Below are 17,805 nucleotides of genomic sequence, written 5' to 3'. Positions count from 1 at the left end.
GTATATCAAATGACTCAAGACACATTTTTGTGTTATTCTAGTACCCACAAGGTCTTAACAGAACCACCCTGCATGCCTCTGCAAAGGAGTGGAAATTACACTCTCATTACACCTAAGGCCAAGAGGGTAATAAAACATTCAAACAGGAAAAAGAAACATTCTTCCCCCAGTTTATCACCTCTCTACCTTTGTTTTTAATTCATCTAAGGAAACGTGTCTTCAAGTGCTCAAATAAAGTGCAAAGGCTTAAAAGGGGGAATGTAAAAACAAAGGGGGTGGGCTCACAATGAACAGGAAAGTCACATACCTTCAAAATGTGGCTAAAGAAAGGCAGTACAATTTTATGGAAGAAGAAACAGAGACATGCTTTTACTCGGCCTAAGTATGCAGAAGCTACATATATAAAATACTAATGCACAGACATAGTCCAGCTATTCGTGCGCTCCGTCTGTGGAGCTTTCTACAAAATAGCTTTCTGCAAGTGTGCTGGTGTGTTTAAACTGTATGGGGTGAAAAAAGGAAAAAGTCATGTAAAGAAGACAACAGTCATGGTTAGGACATTCCTTCATTATTCCCTCCCCTGAATTTGTTGACTGTGCAAGACCCTCCCCCGCCTTTCCTTCCTCCTGCTCTGTTCTAGGCAAATGTTGAAAAAAATAAAAGGTTTACTTGTTTCCTAAATACAGTTAAGGAAAGAAAATCACTTGAATGTAATTTCCTGCAAAATTTCATTAATCTCACATGTCCTCTGCCTTTCCCTGGTTCAATACAACATTTTGTCTAGCTTCAAGTAATTGATGCAAAGAGTCCTTGCAGCCTGCAGTTACCCATTAACTCCTTGGTACCTCATCATGGAGAAAGACTGCATATGTCTGAACTTCATCCTAATTTAATGAGGAAAGAAATTTAGTCATTGTGTAGTCCTGAACTTTACTCATTGCAGTATTTACAAAACAGACTTCCATGCAGTAGGCTTAAAACAAAACACAAATCAGCTTTGTCTTTATTACCTACATGTTTAATGACTGTGGACTTACAAAAATATTCATGTTATACAATTTCTATTAATCAACAATTAGGAACACATAAGGACTCCTGATTTTCTTTGAAAAGATCTGGTTTCTGCACATATAGACAAACAAATCACCAGCTTGTTTGGACATGTTAGTATTGCTACCCTTAAAACTGTTTTTTGTTTGGTTTCCTTTTAATAAAATACTTAATCCTTCCATTACTCAGTAGAGGAACTCCTGCTGACAGTGACGCATTTCAAAAGTTTGACTACATAGCCAACTTTAAGTCATACCTCCTCTGAAAATTCTAAAGACAGTAAATTAGTATAGTATACATGTCCAAGCATCTTCCAGCCAGAATTACAACATGCTGGAGTTCAGGGACATTTAAAAAAATATTAATCAATACTTCTAGAATATCTGACTTGACAAAATAAAGGTCTTTACAAAGGCTGACAACTTTCTGCTCTTGCTGACAGGGAAAGCAAAAATGCTAACTGGGAGTTTCCTCATTACCTTCCAGCATCTACTGAATTGTTAAGACATGATAAATTAAATCTTCTTTTCTATGCAGTTCCAATGAAGGCACAAGTATTTCCAGCTATATGAAGAATTTATGTGCCTTGGAACACATAGGAAGTTATTTGTAAGGCTCCAGCTTTACTAAAAAAAAAAGACAACCTTATTTTTTTCTGGAACTCTTATATTGATGTAAAACAATTCACTAGGCCAAAGCATGACAATGTTTTCCAGTTACAGCTGCCTTACACTCCCACTTCTGCAAAGTAAAAAAAAAACAAATCAGCTGCTCACATCCCTTTTCCATACACATTTGCTCTATCATTCAGCCCTGAGCTCCTGCACACAGACAAGGGAAGAGACAAATGGGAAGTGTGCTCCCAAGAGCATTCGGTGACACTATACCAGGAGGGTCCCAGAGAACACCAATCTCCTCTCCCCAGCCTCAAAGCAAACACCTCAGATTTCAACCAACATAAACAAAGTATTATCCAGATCCATGGATCTGGCCAAAAACTTTTGTCAAAGCCAACAGTTTCACTTATTTGAGCTTCTAATAGAGTCCAAGAACTGTTTTTACACATCACATGTAATGCTTAAAATAGGGACATTCCTGAAAGGATTGTAGCATATGTAGCACACACAATGTGCTGCAGTTTATTTTCATAGCACAAAAAGGCAGGCATAACCTGTATCAATGACTTTCAACCAGCTCTTAAAAATGTTAATTTAAAAAACAGATTTGAGTTAGAAAGGTAGATGTTCGCATTTTAAGTGAAATAATTTGAGGATCTGTCCCAGCAAAGCTGGTGCTCAGTCACTGCCAGCCTGAAGCTGAAGCAGAAACTTCAATCTGCTTATCAGTGTGAATTATCTCTCTTCAGAGTTACTTATTCTACTCTACCATCAGCATGTCTGGAGATGCAAGAGTATTGCTTTATTTACATCCCACAATATTTGCAGTGTGTTTTGCTTTATGGAAAACTCAAGGAAAAAAATTATGAGGAAAGCATGCAAGCACATTGGATTAATCACTCCCTTTTAGAAATGCCCCATTCTTCAACATCAAAGTCAAAATTTTGTTGGTTAGGACACCTTATTAGGGCACGTATGCAGAACACAGTCCAGTGTCTGCCTGTTACAAAGCAACATGCAAAGAAATCTTTTAGTGTGGTCCGTTCTCTGATGTGCTTGGCTACCTCTCCAGCCTGGATTTTCAAGTTTTCTCTTGACTTTTCTAGTTCAGAGGTTGAAGTGAGGTAGCTAAATCAATATTTTAATTTAATTAGAGAGAAGACTGCTGACCAAAACATCAAGCAGAATGCCACAGATTAACAATGGATGAAATGAAAAAGCAGAAACCCATTAAAACATTTTTGAATTTATTTGCCTTTCTACCTTTATGAAAAAATTAGCCTCTGGGTTTCATTTGAGAGAATTTTGGGGCTCTGAAAAAACTTAATGCATTAATTCCATCTTTATAAGCCTAGGTGGTGGGAAATAAATAGTTGAAATAAACAAGCTGTTAGGACAAGTACATTCTCCAGTTATTAAAAGACTTGAAGCCAGATATGTAAATAGCTGCAATCAACTACCTAACAATGCTATTCTTCAAGAGTAGCTGTATGCTTGTAACTTCATATTCTCCTTATATGTAATACTACTGTTGTGTCCAAGCCCATCCTAATTTTACTAATAAAAATATTAACATGGGATTTACACTTCTCTCAGTATCTTCCCAGTCAACATTTTCAGGTATCTTTATGCACTACAGAATTTAGTGTGTAGTTTCTTTCTCGTGGTATTAGGAAGTCTATAGAGATGCTCCTCCATATACATCCTGATCTTTTGTCTACCAGGATGAGCAAAGCTGGACATGTTTTCACAAACACTGCAGAGTTGACTTCAACTAATCAAAAGCGAAGAAATCTTCACAGCAATGCAAGGGTGATGCTGACCAACTCCTGTCAAGAAGACAAGGATACATACCTTGCTGAACACTGGCACTTTATTCCCTATGCAGAATGGAAAGTTTACTTGATCTTCCTCCAACATGTCACTGGAAATAAAAGTTCCCTTCAAACTGTTTCAAGAACAGATGCCATTTCCTTGAACTGTCTGAAGAAGTTCTAAAAAGCAAGAATTGAGACAAATTTAAGTTGCTTGAAGAAAAGCTCAAACTGCAGTTCAAACTAGTGTGTTAAGACAATAGACACTGTCCATACTTCTCTCTTTCAATGTACAGCTTGAACTGAAAGTTTCTGCTTTTCTTTCTGCGGGCTGGTTGCCATTTGAACACATTAACTATGAAACCTATAAAGGTGATGCCTTATTAGCACGGGCTTGCTTATTAATAGAAAAAGATGCTACAAAAGAAAAAATTAAAAGTAGCTCTTGTGCAATAAAAAATATTATTAAAAAAACCTTTCTCACACAAATATTTCTACTCCCATCTGAAATAATCCAGACTTCTCAGATGTAGCATTCATTTCCTGAAGCAGCTGAACAACAAATTATTAAATAGGCTTTAACCAGAATAAATAGAACATTTTATAACATCCAAGGTTTCAGAACAGCCTTCTCAAATTTCTGCAAATTCCAAAAATCTATTTAAGTTTGTATGATATTCTACGTAACATATTGACCTTTTAAACAGGAATGACAATACAAGGGTGATGTTTATGCAGAATTAAAGTTACATAAATTCATAGATGGAGATATAGCAATTAAGAGCCAGTAGTGATAAACCAAGACTGATCTCCATTCCTAATCATTAGCAACTGTTAGGTTTAAACTAAGTTTTAGATTTTGAGGCTGGGGAACAATTCCATAGCTCAAAAATGCTCTATGAACTTTTAATATGGCAGAATGATAGCTGGCAAGCTCTGAAAGATTTCATGTCTTTGGTTGTTAGTTTATTTGTAAGAGAAATTATCAATTACTGTTAAATTAACATTTTCAGCTAAGTAAGGTAGAACTAAATACTATGAAATAGTCTGTGTTTTAAATAGTTATTTAATGCTTCCTGTTTGCATGAATGTACAAATAAACAAGCAGCACAATCATATGCATCAGGGTATGCACCTGACCCTCACAACAATGGCACTGTTGTTTTTAGGAGACTGAATATTCAAGTAACAGTTGACAGACCTTGAACTGTGGGATGGTCATTTCAAAAGATTTGTCTGTTATTTGTCCTGAAGGGTCTGCCACTGTTAGTGTCACTGTGACATACGGGTACTTCAGAGACCTGCAGGTGTCAGAGCTCATTGCAACTCCCAGTTTCCATTTCATATCTACAAACTACAAAGATGAAAATTATTGGAACTAGTGTCACAGACAGAGATATGCCCCCCCATTACCCCCCCCACCTTCACTTGGAGGGATAGCTCATAGACAATATGGGACATCTAGAGATCTTATCCAAATGGAAAGCAAACATAAACATTCAGGTATTATTGTGACTACAAATCATCTCCCCTTCCCTTTAATGGTGAATAAATAAGTAATTGAATAAGTTATTTCACTTTATCTGTTACTCTTGTTCAAGTACAATCAACAGGCAAGTACACTCTTCTTAAATTCTAGTAAGAGAAGCTTAAGCCACAGAGTTCACCCAGCTTGTATATAATGCTTGCAAGTTTTTGTCATGTTTTCTTTTTTATAGAAGTTTCTAAGTCTAAATCAAATAATTCAGAATAGCAATAACAGAGAAAAATTATGGTATTTCATAACTAAATTTTAGATAAATATAAGTACATAAGAGATACATTTCAGACAAGTAAAGTAATAATTTATAGCCTTTCATGAAGAAGAGCCTTTAGAAGTTTATATCATGCCTCAGAAAAAGATCCTTTCCTATTTCTATACTCTTCTAAATTCAGAAAAAAAAAAAATCTTAAAATGTAAACAGATTGCTACCTTTTCAAGGAAAAAGGAAATGCTGGAAACTGGCAGAAAGTATCTTTAAAAATAATGTTTAAATTTAAGGGAGGCAAAGAATGTGCAGAGGAAGGAGACAGAGGAAGTCAAGTGCTGGTGTTAACAACTTTAAAGAACAATTTACACTTAAAACAGATTTACATAATGAGCCAATTCTGACTGCCATTCATCTTCCCTAAAAGTACTACAAAACCTGAATTTTTAAAAAGGTAGAAAATGTGACTTTATTATCCAAACAATAATATTAGAGTACTAGAAATACATGTTTTCAGCATGTGGACAACCTTTATTGTATATGCTGCTTTATCTGGGAAGGTATTTGGCAACATGCAAATGTGCACACAGGTAGGAAAGCTTCCAGCACCCTATCTACCACTTCCTGCCTGACAACACAATACAACTCACACAGTGAGACACTGACATTCCTGAAATGTTCACCATTAGCTCAGCTGCACTTTGTCCTTTAGTTACCTGCCCCACTGTGGCCGTATTACTTGCATCTTCTGACACAGCAATGGCTTTGCCCTGCTCGTTCCACACGTGACGAATAACTTGAAGTGCATGTTTTGGCAGTGTGCTGATGCCACTGCCCAAGGTGGCAATGAGTTCTTCTGTAGAGAGGTTGTTTCTGGCTGCTGTGCTGTAATAGATATATCCAGAGACCACTGCATCAATTTCATTCTCCACCAGTTTAATACAATGCCTCATTTCACCCCAAAGAGACAGCTTTTATTTCCACTTTACATGTACTTTAAAACAATTCAGTAGCCCGTGATTACTTTTTTTACCAGAATGCTACTGATCTTTTGTATACATGTGCAAAAAATAACATGACCCTAATATGTCTTAATATGCAAAGGCCTAGCTTTGCAGGGCTTCCATAACATCCGACATTAAGCCAAAAATAACCACAGCCTCCAAGTGCTGTAGCAACTGAAAGAAGGCTGAAGTCAGTGATGGGTGTGTGTGTAGAGCAGGATCATTATTAAAAAAAAAAAAAAAATTAAACACTCAGTAGGAAGAATTGAAGTACCACCAAAGGTAAGGACTTCTATGTCACAGTATAATGGTTACTAACAGAAGTCAAATGATGCCACAATTCAACTGAAAAGGCAGCAAGTTCAAAAGAAAATTGTCACTTGATTTCCTTCACAGAAACAAGTAAACAAAAAATCCTGTATGTTTGCTCATGCAGCTTCACTCCTCTTAAAGAGGCATTAATACAAGAGAAAGTGAGTTGGGCCTTCAAGCAGCATAGTTGAATATAACTCCAGATGTTCTATTTTACGGATGGGAAAATAGTATTTTAAATTTCTACTGATATATTTTCCTGAATTATATTAATGTTACATAAAATGTTTAGATACTAGATATTAAAAGAACAAGCAAGATCTTGAAAATTTTATCTTTCTAAAAATAGAAAAATTTATCAACTAAAAATACTACCTAAAAACTCAACTCATGGCAGAGCGCAATATTATAAGCTCTATATCCTTCAAAAAGGTACCAATGCTGTTTTCTGATCTCCAAGAAACAAGAAGTTTTTAGAACACACTTTTTCAAGGCAAAGGTCCAGCTGACTCAGCTTTAAAAGTGAGCTTAACTTCCCCTATCTTGCCACTTGTTCTAGAGCTTGCAGCATCTCAAAAAATAAAAATAAAAATAGGTAATTGTTCTAATTACAAGTGATACTATATATTAAGTACCTACACTTTTCAATGACACAATCTAAGCCCAGATGTTCTTTTCTGTGTACTGAGACTTAGAAACTTTTGCCCTTTTCCCAAATCAGTTCATTTTATACTGACATTTGATATAACTTCACAATGCCACCATTATGTTGTGATGGAAAGAAAAAAGAAATGGTGCAAAGTAAATTATTTTGTGCTTACCTAAACAGAAATGAAAGAGTGTTAGCTACTTTTGCCAGATCACCAATATTAATGTCAATCCCCGAAGTTTGAATTCTCTAGAAACAGAATGTTTAAATAATTACAAATAATAAATTATGCATTAGTGAAAACATCTTTGTATATACAAACACACAAGAAACCCCACATCAAGTCAGAAATTCTAACCTTAACAGCAGATACAGCTACTATTTTTGCTCACAATGGCTGGTGTGCCAACTTACCCGACACAATTCAGCTGTATTTACACCTGGGATCTTATGGTTCAGATGTTGAATTATTTGTTCACACTGTGAAATAAAAAAGCATGTTTGAAGACATTGTTAAGACAAAAATGGACAAAAAGAGTAAAGAGTAAAGACTGAAGTAATTGAAATGACTGATTTTAAAATTCCATCAAATCCAAGGAAAGAAAATGAACCAAATCAAGACTTTAGTTTCTACCTCACTATTGCTAATTAACACACCAATTTTATATTATCTGCTCAAATACCCACTACAGTAAACAAGCCAAGTGTTTTTTAGACCAGTTACCTTGATACATCATGTAAATGATAGAGAAAATAAGATTTTTTGAAGCCTTCTGTGATAAAAACATAAATTTAAATCAAACCTATTGCTCTTAGCAGGACTGATCTGTTTTACGAGTCAAGGTACCACATACCTAAGGTTCCCTTTGCATCACACATAACCCAAAAGAGCTTAAATAAAAAGGTTTCCTGAGTGCTAGAAGCCATTCCCCATCCCATTTATCGCCCTACTTACCAGCTCAGCAAAAAAGTCTTGAGGTATTAAACGTATCTTATCTGCTGCACCACCACCATCTGTAAAACAGTAGCGATCAGAAGCAAATACCTAAATAAAGTGCTACAGCAATCAATCAAATCTTTCTCTGAAAACTGCCTAGGCCGTCATGCGTGCACCTACCGTCACTGAACGCAATTAGTTTTAACCCACACGTACCTAAAGGCAGCCCCGGCTGCCCGAGCCCCCCGCTCCCTCAGCCCGGGCCCCCCGGCCCTCACCCAGCGCCGCCCGCGCCAGCGCGCCCGCCGAGCCGGCGGCCATGGCACCGCCGAGCGCCGCTTCCGCCACACAGCGTCCGCCGCGCTGATTGGCTCCGAGCGCCCCCAGAGCGAGGCAGCGGCAGCGGCGCCGCGCTGATTGGCTGCGGCGTGGGGAGCACGCGCTGCCGCGGGTGCTGCTGCCCTCGCGGAGCGGGCCGCGGGAGCGCCGAAGGGCGGAATCGCCCGCAGCCAGGCGCTCGGTTGGTACAAGTTGTTCGCTGAGAGTGGTTTGCTTACAGGGTTTTCCTGGTGCTCGTCGTCGAAGGCCCAGATACGCAAATTAGAGAGCCACAGAATGCTGAGGGGATGGAAGCGGCCCTAGAGATCATCCAGCCCCAGCCTTCTGCCATGGGCAGGGACACCTTCCTCTAGACCAGGTTGTCCCATCCAGCCTGATCTCGAGCACATCACAGATGGGACATCCACAACCTCTCTGAGCAACGCATTCCAGTGCTTCACCACCTTTGCAGTAAAGAATTTCTTCCTAATATCTAAACTAAATTTCCCCACTTTCAGTTTGTACCCACCATTCCCCCTCTCCCTGTTGCTACATTTCCTGATGAAGAGTCCCTCTCCGGCTTCCTTGTAGGTGCCTTTCAGACACTGGAAGTTGCCATGAGGTTTCCACACGACCTTTTTTTTTGTTCTCCGGGCTGAAGAGCTCCAACTTCCTCAGCCCGTCTTCACAGGGGAGTGATGCCTGTTCGGTGTGCATGTTCCTCAGTTGGTAACTTGGTACCGAATTACTCTGCTTTGTGCTTTGTACACGTGGACTGTGGAATCAGCCTGTAAGAGAAGGGTGACCTTTTTGTTCGATGCAGCGCTGCTTTTTGCTTTTCTCTCATATACTCTATTAAATGAATTAAATAAATTCTGTTAATCGGATCAGATGGCCTCTTGTGCTCACTCATAACAAGCCCATATGCCTTCAAATAAACCACTTGTGTAGGTAAACTTCAGCTTTATGGGGAAATAACCGCCTTTTGTAAAACTACAAACAGAACTGTGTTCAATAGACATTTCAAACTGATATTAAGTTTGAACTGTGTCTGGAGTACTAAGAAACACTGACCCTTCAGCAGTTTTACTTGTCAAAAAATATTTTTACACGTCTCTAGTATCAGTTTTACCTTTGCTTTTAACTTTTTAAATACATATAGAGATAATAATATAATCTCAGTAGATCTCTTCTGAGACTGTGACAGTAGTTAAACATAACTTGTCACACAGTAGTGCTAACTAAATCTATTGGCAAGTGCAAAGCCAATTAGCCACAAAACAAAGAACTTAGGCTGGTTAAAACCAGACAGACGAAGGAATACCATAACTGCACATGCTATGAAGACAAAGTTAAAAAGCTGAGATGTGAAGAAGACCTTGGTAGCCTTCATCAAAGACCTCTGATGAGCCCCAAATTGGGGAGACACAAACGCAGTGCCAAAGAACGATCTAATAACCATGAGATCATACTGTGTAAATTAGTTCTGGTGTGTATGTGACGACACTAAGCAATACTTGCTGTATATATACCACAGCACTTGACAAAGGCGGATGGAGAAATCCCTCACCACCAGCGCTGCAACGAACAAATGCCTGCTCTGTAGATATCGGTCTGTGGGGATTTATTTCCAGCCTATCTTTCAGGCATCAGAATCTGTAGTATATTTCAGGAAAAGACTAATCATTATGGAACATGGTGTGTTTTTATGAGCATTATACATTTATGACCTGTCTGATCTTGGCCTCTCCCTTCTAAAGTATCTAATTAAGTGTGCAAATGATTATGAGTAGTCTATGTTTTTACGACCTCATGGTTGTCAAAATACCAGCAATGTATGCATCACTGAGATCTCTCTGATGCCGAGGACTTAACAATCCCTTTGTTCTTAACTTACCTAACTCTGATACATACTTTATTATCTAGAACACTTTACATATTATTTTATATTACAATTTCATTAAGTCTCTCAGTAGTGCCCTTAGCACTATGACTAATATTCATTATGGTACTTTTCTTTCTTACTTTCTATCTCCAACATGTGGAGATGGGAGCTGAAGTTTCATATCTTGGTGGTTAGGTAATTACAAAATCATTTGCTGAAATTTTAAAATATTTTGGGTTTACTTTCATCAGCAAATAAATATGAATTAAATTTTAAAATTTGGAACAGAAGGTGTGAAGGTGGTGAAATATGAATTGATTTTGGCTTGTCTGCCTATCTGTGGAAAAGAGGCTGACTCCAACCTGTCGACAGTCTCTTTCCAAATGGTTGTAGAGTGGTGAGATCCCCCTCAAGCCTCCTTTTTTTCCAAGTTAAGCAACCCCAGCTCCCTCAGCTGTGCCCCTCATAGGATGTGCTCTCCAGACCCTTCACCTGCTTTGCTGCCCTTCTCTGGATTTGCTCCAGCACCGCTGAACTGCAGATTCCAGAATGGACACACAGGAGGTGTGCTCTCACCAATGCCATGATGTGTTACTTTATTTTTAGCCTTTCTAAAATAACTTGAAAGAAGGCATAACACTAAAGGCATAACATCTGGTACGTGTACATATATAAAATGTAATGTATATGCTATGTATGTATTAACTGTATATGCTATGTATGTGTTAGATTGTGCTTCATCTTAGCCAAAAGGCCAAGAAATGTTACTAATGGTCCTGAGATGGGAAGTATGATGGGATTTGTAGCTATAGAAGATAAATGTTGTGTTTGATCGTGTTTAACACATCTTGCAGTAATTTTCAGCAAGACATATGGGGACCTCACCACCCAAGTCGTTCCTGCTACACTGTCTTCTCAGGCAAGATGAAGCTAGGGAGCAGGCACCCATCTTTTCTCTCTGGCAGTCAGTGCCAGGACCTGTGGGAATGGCCTGAAGCTGTGTCAGGGGAGGTATAGGTTAGGTATCAGAAGAAGTTTCTTCACCCAGAAGGTGGATGGGCACTGGAACAGGCTCCCCAAGGCAGTGGTCACAGCACCAGCCGGCAGAGTTCAAGAATCGTTTGGACATACTCTCTGGCACATGATGTGACTCTTGGTCCTGTGCAGGGCCGGGAGCTAAACTCCATGATCCTCGTGGGTCCTTCCAGCTCAGAATATTCTGTGATTCTGTGGCGCGGGGGTAATTGACTGCCACTGCTGCTCAGCAGCTGCTCTGGATGCCTTTGTCCCGCCTGGCCCCGCGGCCTGCCCGCCGCCCGCGAGCGTCATGTCGCTGGGCGCTGCCCATGCCTGCCCGCCGCGGCTGCGCCCAGCTGCTGGAGGCCTCGGCAGGGCCGGTGCCGGGGCGCCCGGCGGGCTCTCCCCGCGGCCCCGCCGCGCCCGGCCGCAGCCCCGCCGCGCCCCGACACCGAGCGGCCGCGCCCCCCGGCGGCTGCGGCAGGCCGCGGCGGCGCGGGAGCGGAACCACCCGTTGCCCCGCTGGGAGAGTCCATTGCCGGGGGAGCCAGGCGGGCGCGGAGCGGGGAATCTCCCGGGCCTCGGCGCCGGAGCACTCCGGGAACAGAGGGCGGCCACTGCCGGGCGCGCCGCCTCGGCCACCTGAGCGAAGCGGCGCGGCGGTGCGGGCGGGCGCTGCGCGGGAGTTTCCTCCGCCGCCCGCCCCCCCTGCGAGGCGCGGCGCGGTGACGCGGCCCCGGGTCGGGGCTGAGGCGCGGCGGCACCGCGAGGCGCTGTCAGAGCCCGCCGGGAGGGTCCGCCCAGCTGCGCGCCGGGATCCGCCGCCGCTGCCATGGAGCCCCATCGCTGGCTGCCCCTGGAGGCCAACCCCGACGTGAGTGCCCGGCCTGGGCAGGGCCGCGCTGCGTGTGCGCGGGGGTGCCCGCCCCACAGCCTGCCTGCTGCGGGCTCGGCGGGAGGATGGCGGAGGGCACGGGGCTCCGCGCCGGACCTCATCGCCTCTGCAGGGCTGGCGGGTGGTGTTGGAATGAAGGTCTTATCCCGTGGATTCGACTGGGTGTTAACTATCTTCTGTTTTCTGCTTTCTTTTCAGGTCACGAATCAGGTAAGAAGCTTTTATCTGAGGTAACCTTTAGTCTGTAGCTTTGGGCCCATCTCCCGTCGTTTTCGTGTAGTAAAGGCTCCTTGTTGTCCAAGGAGAGTGCCCCCTTCCTTCGCCACGCGTGTCTGCGCTCAGTCTTCCCATGTCGGACCGTACTGGAACCTCTCCCGTAAAGATACTATATGAAAGAAAAACGAACAGTAAAAAGAGAATAGTTGTGGCCTGGTTGTTACTGTAATGAAATCTCTGATGTTTTTCAAGGTGGGTTTTAATTCATTAATTAGTGATTAAAACATTAATTTATATATAACGTGCCAGGTGTGGACCTGTACATGATGGCTTTGGGCACATGTATGGATCTGCTTGCATCGCTGTGTTGTAGTCTCATTCTTTGGCTGACCATAAAAAATAATATAATTTTACCATATGTGCACTTTTCTGCTTATTAATGACAATATGTGTATGATTGGTTGTTGCTGTTTTTGTCAGTGTGGTAGAACCCATGCTAGAGAAAGGAAGCTTGTTCTAGTACACAAAACAATGTTCCTACTAAATAAGCTCTATCTGAAAGGAAATTGCACATACTCTAACCCTGTGTCATGTTCTCAGTGACAATTTTAAACATAGCATTAATGATCAGTTGTTGATTTCAGCAGGCTTGTTGATAGTGTTAAAGATAGTGTTTAAGCCAAGAGGCTCTGAAACCTCCAGCACCAAAATTTTATATTGACGATTTCAACAACTATATTGTTGAAATATTTTGGAAACTGGGAATTTCTGTGTATGAACAATATTTTGTTTGGGTTTTTTGTTGTGGTTGCTGTAATATACAAGCTACGGGAGAGTGAGAGGTTATTTGATGCTGGGTCATTTTCTGCTTTAAGGCTTCCTAGGGCAAATAATTTTACAATTTTTACAGTGTTGCTGCTGTGGAGCAATTTGAGAAGTCTGTAATCCCAGTCTCCTGAGTTAAAATTGACAGCCTTTTCTGGGGGCTCATCTTGAACATGTGCTATAGTTTCCTTTTTTTTTTTTCTTTTTTTTAAATTTTGAAATTCAGAGACTACATACCAGTTTGGAAGAAAATAAGTGAATAAATGATGTGTAAAAATTTCCATTTATCTAACTTTTTCTTCTGACTTTCTAGATGGTGAGATAAGCTCATCATAATACAAATTAAGACCACCTTTAAAGTAGAAATAGAGGAGGAAAAAACAGTGACTTTTTTTTAATCTGAAGTATCTTGTATCCCTATGTGTTTATGTTGTTTGGAGAAAATCCTAGAGAAATGTCAAATGTATATTTGTAGGTGTGTTTAAAATACATCTCTTATGTCCATTGTTTTTGCATTGGTGATAATTGTAGCAGTGTAGATGATCATGGATAATAGGAATTTGTACACTACAAGGATTTTCTTGTTACTGTTTCTGTGTAGAAAAGGCCACTTGAAACCAATTAGACTTCCTTCTTCACTAGCAGTCTTGACTGAGCAGGGATTGTTATTATCTAGGCTGAGAGATGTATATTAAAAAAAATGGGTGTTGAATATGAATGCACTGTGCATTAATTGTTGTTCTTTTAATCTCATCAGTACAGTGGTGAACTGTGTAGCAACAGGGTTGTTAGTCATAAGTTATTTAATATCCTGTTTGTGTTTAAAACAACAATAATAGTAATTTGAAATTCTAATGAAGTTGCTAACTAATTTTTGGAAAATCCTGTTTAGTTAATTGCAAGGATGGGCATCTTCTACACAGTACTCTATACTGTGCTCTGTAAAATATTCAGAAGTCTTCAGCATTAGAAAACCCCAATGGTGTGTCTCTACAAACTAATATTTTTGTCTGGTAGTCATTTAATACATGTATTTGGATAGACATCTAGCCAAATGTTTCTTCTTGGGGTTTGGTTTTTTTTGTTATTTGGCTTGTTTTAGTTGAGTGTTAGACTATGCCTAATGCATACTATTTTTGTTAGTGTTAAAATTATTGCTAGGTATGGTAGTGAAGTTTTAAACCAAAACAGAAATTCCAATGACCTGTAAGATGCATAGATTCTTAGTGTTAGATTGTAATTAGAATTGTGATCAAGTGCTTACACTGTTTTGATTATTTTACCAATCATTTTATTCCCCCTATTAAGAGTAACTATTAAGGAAGTGCACTAAATGCAGGTTCATTTGCTTTTAGTATGTTCTTACAATACTTGTCTTTTCTGGCTTTGAAATATAGGCTGTAATTTTGAGGTTTTCAGTCTTTGTGGTAGAAAGTCAGATGATAATGGAAAAAAGGGTATTTCTCAGTTAGAGATATATAAAATCTTTCAAAAATATCCCACAAGTTTTTCTCTATCTGGAAATATTTATATTATAATGCACGTCCAGGAATTTCTAAATCCTTAATCTATCTAGAACCTTTCTTTGTGCATACATGTTAAAATTATTTGAAGGTTCAGAAACTGGCTGGGTAAACAGGAATATTCTTTCTTAGCTTTAAAGATTTCCAGTGGCAGTGGAAATGTACCATGTGTCTGTAGGGACGTTTTCAAGAGAGAAGACAGTCATTCAATGCAGTACACAGTGCTGGTTGTAATGAGTGAAGTCAGGAGTTAAATGTACCATACTAAGTTACTATCACAGTACTTTTTTTTCTCCTTCACTTCTACAGTCTGACAGAATCAATTGTTGACTACCTCTGATACAGAAAGAGTTGATGATTCAGCATTTACAAAGCTCCATTTTGCGTACAGTGATGACAGGGAATGGTTTCTTCTCTTTGACCTTCTTTTGAGGGGGCCTGACATGACTGGCACTACCCTCTTTCCTGGGTATCTTAGGGGATTTTCCTGAGAGAAAGCAAGAAAATCATGTTTGTCAATTACCATATATATGATGTTTGTGTATCTTGTTTCCAGTTTCCTCTGAAAAAAAAAAAAAAAGAGACTGCGTATAAATTTTTTTTGAATGACAAGTTCAGAACACAAGCTGATTGTTCTTCCTCATAATGTTGGTTCAGTCTGGCTTGCAACCTACAATTGATTGTCTAGGAAGTGTAGATAAACAAAAAGTATGGGTGGATATTTTTCTTGATGTCCCATCTTTTTTTGTTCTCTCTTTTCTTCATCTTACACATTCTAGGAAATATCCCTGCTTCCTGGATAACATTTCAACTCATGCCTTCATTGTATCCAGATAAGGATAGAGCAATTGACTGTATCTGATTATGAAGGTCAAGCACTGCCTTCAGAGTTTGACTACTGAGTGTTAGCTGTGGCTTGAGTTTCTTTTGCCCCATAGGGCTTAGTTGCTGGTTCTTAGTTACCTTCCAGCATCACTTGTAGGCCTTTGATCCTACTTTTTGGGGAGGGTTTGGGGTTTTGAGTTTTTTAAGCCATTAAGGTATTGAGAGCCAGCTGCATAAAGAAAATTATTTTAGCTCATGAACACTGTTGACAGCTGTGACTTGAAAGTTACAGGGACAATAATGCTCATGAAGCATAGAACAAATGGCAGAAACTGGATACAGCCAGTCTTTATCCATTTATGGAACACCTCTCTTCAGGGTGTCAGGCAAATACAGAGAAGTATTAAGTATCTTGGAAGCAGTCCTTAGTCTTCCTAAGAGGTCTTTTCCTGAACTCTGAAACAAACTATCCCAAAAGCTTTCCCAAAGAAAAGCTGTGGTGATCAAAATAATTCAAAGTGCAGTGTGCACAATTCCTCAAGTGTATTGGGAGATAGTGCTCATAGATGAAGTACTGAGGTACTGTCTTGGTGTGAAAGGGTGTTGGATGTGGAGAAACACAGATGTCCTTCTAAAATGCCTAGCTAAGCTTACTTTTGTTTTTTTTTTTTCGGGTGAGGGAATGGAGTTTAACTCTTCTGTGGTAAGCAGAGGGAAAAATAGTGGAGATAGCGTACATGCTTGGAAAACAGCCTGTTATTACTTTTGTAGCTTCAGAAAGTGGAAAACCAGGATTAGAGTTTGTGTCTTTCTGTAAAGACAATATCCGAGAAAGTCTTTCGCAGAGCTAGCAAAGGGGGAATGTTGAGCCTGTGATGCTGCACAGCAAAGCATAAGCACAAGGATAAATATGAAGGAATTGTAGGTGACCACTGTGAGTGCACTTCCTGAATGGCTTCTTCTACTTTAAAATACCTCCAACTTAAGATGTAACCATCTTACTGAGATTAAATAGGTAAATATGTTGCACAGGGAAAACTGTCACTTGTTTTGGGGTTTAGAGTACTATTTATATGAATAGTCAAAAGATTGCATTAGCTCAGTTTTTGTATGTTCTTTAGTAACTGAAAGCTAAGAAAGCCATGTCTTTCATTCCTCTACTTGTACTTGCCATTTCTGGTCCTTCTTATGATCATTTCTGCTTAGTTTCTTAAGTTTTTCTTATGTGGAAACCCTTACTGTCTTGAAGACTAAGTGGAAAACAACAGTTATTCGTGCCTTGTAAGTTATCTTGCTGCACTGAAATGCTGTTTCCTGCTTTGACATTTTCCTTGCTTAAAGGACCAGCAGAGTCAGTAGAATCCAATGGTTGTTTCAGTAAACTGTAAAAAAAGGAATGTGTATAACAACTTATTTAGAAGAGTGGATTGATTCAGCTCATTCCTGTTACAAGTAACTTATTAGATCATGGAAACAGGTCTGGTAAGTGTTTTTCACAGAACAACACAGTATTCTGTTTTGAATCAGTGTCTCAATATCAACACTTGAGGACTCTGCTGGAAGCATTTTAAAGCTCTTGCTCACTGGCTTTGGAGGAAGCCTGGGGCAGCTGGTTCATCCAGATTACTGAGTGGGTTTTTTTGCATTGCTGCCTGTGGGATGCCCTACTTGAATATGTACAGCATTGCCTGGGTATTCCGAGTGTTAAATTTCAGAACTGTTTTATGGATATATGAAAAATATATACCTCTAATTTTGAAGAACAGAAACACTGACTGTGAGTCAGTGTTGCACTTTTAGACATCATAAAGTAATGAACATAACAGGAAGGATAAGAATTTTGGGGATGCAAGTTTTCTCATGTTTTTGAAAAAAAAAAAAAAATTTCAATGGGCTGTATTCTTTGAACTTTATTATGGTGTCCTGAAGTACAGAACCTGAAGATATTAAAGAATTTGTAATAAATTTTGATTTTCCCAAGGAAGTCTATTATAATAGGTTATATCTTGTTTGAAAAAGATCATACTGTGGCCATTCTAAGTGAGGAGTAGTTGGTAAAGAAGAGTAATACAGCTTATGTAACCTCTAGCTATCTCTTTGTTCCTGGTATGCCTTTTGACCTGTTGTACAGAACTAAAGTTTTTACAGCTGCTACATATGACTGAAATGA

General features: G+C 39.8%; 3 protein-coding genes across 6 annotated transcripts in view; 1 reads left to right on the top strand and 2 right to left on the bottom strand.

Annotated features, from left to right (window-relative positions):
* TBC1D4 (TBC1 domain family member 4) overlaps positions 1-3,656 on the bottom strand; it is a 109,342-nt gene extending 105,686 nt beyond the window's left edge. The window contains exon 1 of the mRNA XM_085576627.1: positions 3,522-3,656. Coding sequence (XP_085432753.1) covers positions 3,522-3,587 — 66 coding nt within the window. The 5' untranslated portion in view covers positions 3,588-3,656. The remainder of the gene's footprint in view (positions 1-3,521) is intronic.
* On the bottom strand, positions 997-8,471 carry COMMD6 (COMM domain containing 6). The gene is made up of 7 exons (XM_021548001.4): positions 8,410-8,471; positions 8,150-8,208; positions 7,609-7,674; positions 7,367-7,443; positions 5,946-6,114; positions 4,683-4,835; positions 997-3,661 (listed from the first exon to the last, which is right to left on the bottom strand). The coding sequence occupies exons 1-7, from the start codon at positions 8,450-8,452 to the stop codon at positions 3,611-3,613; spliced, it is 618 nt and encodes a 205-aa protein (XP_021403676.2). The 5' UTR covers positions 8,453-8,471; the 3' UTR covers positions 997-3,610.
* Positions 8,472-12,129: 3,658 nt separating this feature from the next.
* Positions 12,130-17,805, top strand: part of UCHL3 (ubiquitin C-terminal hydrolase L3) — a 41,673-nt gene continuing 35,997 nt past the window's right edge. Inside the window, exons 1-2 of one of the 4 annotated variants that reach the window (XM_021548068.4) lie at positions 12,130-12,225; positions 12,445-12,456. In XM_021548068.4, the coding sequence (XP_021403743.1) occupies positions 12,184-12,225; positions 12,445-12,456 (54 nt within the window). In that variant the 5' untranslated portion in view covers positions 12,130-12,183. Of the gene's footprint in view, positions 12,715-17,805 lie in introns of all 4 variants that reach the window. The other 3 variants (XM_085594020.1, XM_085594024.1, XM_085594009.1) reach the window with 3 other exon arrangements.

This window comes from Lonchura striata, chromosome 1 (genome assembly GCF_050655825.1).
Source record: "Lonchura striata isolate lonStrDom1 chromosome 1, ASM5065582v1, whole genome shotgun sequence".
NCBI lineage: Eukaryota > Metazoa > Chordata > Aves > Passeriformes > Estrildidae > Lonchura > Lonchura striata.
This window is presented reverse-complemented; position numbering and strand designations above follow the sequence as displayed.

Bases quoted from the DNA above. Each gene is read 5' to 3' on its own strand.
- COMMD6 (XM_021548001.4), bottom strand. From the start codon at position 8,452: ATGGCCGCCGGCTCGGCGGGCGCGCTGGCGCGGGCGGCGCTGG. The intron at 7,675-8,149 runs GTAAGTAGGGCG...TTTATTTCACAG, and splicing joins AAGACTTTTTTGCTGAGCTG to TGTGAACAAATAATTCAACA. The intron at 7,444-7,608 runs GTAAGTTGGCAC...TTCTGTTTCTAG, and splicing joins ATACAGCTGAATTGTGTCGG to AGAATTCAAACTTCGGGGAT.